Source organism: Artemia sp. Qi Xiang Cuo, chromosome 14 (assembly GCF_049724085.1).
Source record: "Artemia sp. Qi Xiang Cuo chromosome 14, ASM4972408v1, whole genome shotgun sequence".
NCBI classification, from domain to species: Eukaryota; Metazoa; Arthropoda; class Branchiopoda; order Anostraca; family Artemiidae; genus Artemia; species Artemia sp. Qi Xiang Cuo.
Window position 1 is genome coordinate 35,307,284 of NC_142807.1, and position 2,719 is coordinate 35,310,002.

The following is a 2,719-nucleotide window of genomic DNA, read 5'->3' on the forward strand; positions in this document are numbered from 1 at the left end:
TCTTTGAGGATGACAACCCCCCCACAGCCCTCAAGACAAGACTTGTAAGTTATGCCTTGGGGAAATATAAGGTTTTCATAGAAAGTGTTGTTGTAGAAACTTCAAAAAGGGCTCATTTGATTTGAAATTGAAATTGCTTGTGTCCTTTTTAATAGTCAAAAGTGATCGGAAGGCACCTAACACCCCTCCCACGCCTACCATTTCCCCAAACACATCCCATCAAAATTTTGAGATAGCCATTTTCTTCAACGTAGTTGAAAGCTCTGAAAATTATATCTTCGAGCATGACAGCCCCCGCCCCCTAAGGTCTTCAGGGCAATGGTTATAAGTTATGCCCTGGTGGCATATATAGTTCTTATGGAAGGAATGCTCGTATAAACTTCAGAGAGGGCTCATTTGATTGGAAATTGAAAGTTCTAGTTCACTTATTAAGCGTCAAAAATATTGGAGGGTAACCATCCCCCCCAATGCCCTTTCTTCCCAAATGCATCCGATAAAAATTTTGAAATAGCTATTTTGTTAAAAATAGTTCAAAGATCATATAACAAAAACTCCAGTGTCGACACAACCCCCCAGGGCCCGGGGGCAGGCGTTGTAAGTTATGCCCCGGGGGCATATATGGTTCTTATGGAAGGCATGCTCGTATAAACTACAAAGCGGACTCATTTGATTGGAAATTAAAGCTCTAGTTCACTTTTTAAGAGTCAAAAGAGATTGGAGGGCACCTAGCCCGAAGGCAGGCGTTGTGAGTTATGCTCTGGGGGAATATATGGTTCTTATGGAAGGGATTCTCGTAAAAAATTCAGAGAGGGCTAACTTGACTGGAAATTGAAAGTTCTAGTTCAGTTTTTGAGAGTCAAAAAAGATTGGAGGGCAACTAGCCCCCCACCGCTCCTCTTTCCCCGAATGCATCCGATAAAAATTTTGAGATAGCCATTAAGTTAAAAATTCAGTCATTCAGTTTTTCGATAACATCCGCAAGATAGGCCAGCTTGCAGAATTCTGGTTTTCAAAAAGTGAGCTGAATGCAGACTTTTGCTCTAGAAGAAACATATGAACTTCTTGTCAAAGCTCGAAAAGTCTGTTTAATATCTTCCAACGAGACAACCAGCGAACTTCTGTGTGCAGAAGTAAATATCTTTTGCAGATGTGCTTTCATCCTTTTTGATGCAAGAGTTTGCTTGTGGATAATGCAGTGCAACCATTTCACGTTTGAATTTTTCTTCTAAATCCAGGCCATGTGCCCATTATTCTTCCCTTTTAGGGCGGCAGCCCCATCACTGTAAACTGATAGATACCAGTCCCACGAGATAACCCTTTCTGCGAAGAATTTATCAATCACCTTGAATAATTCTTCTCCTGTTGTTCTTGACTTTAGGTTTTCACCAAACAGAATATTTTCTCTTATGTCAGAACAGTCTTTATGTCGGACAAAGACGATCACCTGGGTTTCACCTGACGCATCCGTGCTTTCGTCAAACTGTAACGCAAACCCCTTCGTCACCTTTATTTGCTCAACAACCTGCATGACAATATTGCTTGCAATGTCTTCTATCCTTCTTGAAACAGTATTGTTCGACACAGGTATAGACTGAAGGGCAGTAGCAGTTTTCGTATCAAACATTATTTCGCTGTCTTTCACTAGTACTGGTAATATCAGACTTTCAGCAATGGTGTGCGGTTTTTTCTGTTTCGCAACTAAATAGAACACAGCATATGAAGTCCGGAGAGCCACAATGATTCCACTTTGCAATTTCCAAACAGTTATTAGCGAATGCTTCTTGTTTACGCTTGAAAAACTCTATCGGCTTACCGACATGAGAAGGGTGCACATTACTGAGATGGCGGTTCATATGCACAGGTTTCATGGAACTGTTGGCCAAGACTTGACCACAAAGAACGCACTGGGTATTCACTGGATCAGACATTGTCGCACTGAATCCGAGCCCTAAGTATTCTGACAAATATCGATGCACTTTGACCGAATATGATTCGTCATATTTCTTCTTCTTAGGTGCATGTTCTGAGTTTGGGGTACCATCATTATGCTTCCTGTTATTCCTGATAAGGAATCTATCTATTTTGGTTTAAAACCACAATTCACGAACTTTGTGTTTCAACAGAAGACAAGATAATGAAATCGCTGGGTTCAAATTTTCTGTGACTGAACTGATCGAGACCTTACGGCTATGGAGAAAATTAGCGGGTTACTGAAAGCAAAAGTGAACGAGACCTTACGGCTATGGAAGAAATTATCGGCTTACTGAAAGCAAAAGTTTTGAAAATGCGTCTGAAATTACGTACAATGGGTTATCTGATTTTGAGGAAAATGTTGGAACTGAGTCATAAAAAAAGTTTTTAAAGATGTAAACTAAATTAATTTTGGGACTTTTGCGTGCCCACTGCGAAGTTTTAGCGTACCCCATAGGGTACGCGTACCACCGGTTGGGAACCACTGGCTTACGCAATAACTAATTTCATTCCTAATTTACTATCCCATCAATCCTAATTTACTATACATGTTCAGGTGAACATGGGAATACCTAATTGGCAATTAGGTAACCCCATGCTCACCTGATCTTGCATAGTAAATTAGGATTAATGGGCACTCGAGGTAAATGTTATAAGAGGAGGGCGCAAGATTTTCAGTTCAGTTCAATTTTGGACGTGTATAAGAGAAGAGCAATTTTCAACATAGAGGAAGTGTGACATTACGTCG

At 40.5% G+C, this 2,719-nt stretch overlaps 1 protein-coding gene across 1 annotated transcript; it reads right to left on the minus strand.

Annotated features, from left to right (window-relative positions):
• Window positions 1-1,225: 1,225 nt before the first annotated feature.
• Window positions 1,226-1,624, minus strand: LOC148944407 (zinc finger BED domain-containing protein 5-like). The gene has a single exon (XM_089099918.1). It carries the CDS (start codon window positions 1,622-1,624, stop codon window positions 1,226-1,228), a length of 399 nt encoding a protein of 132 aa, XP_088956044.1.
• Window positions 1,625-2,719: the final 1,095 nt, after the last annotated feature.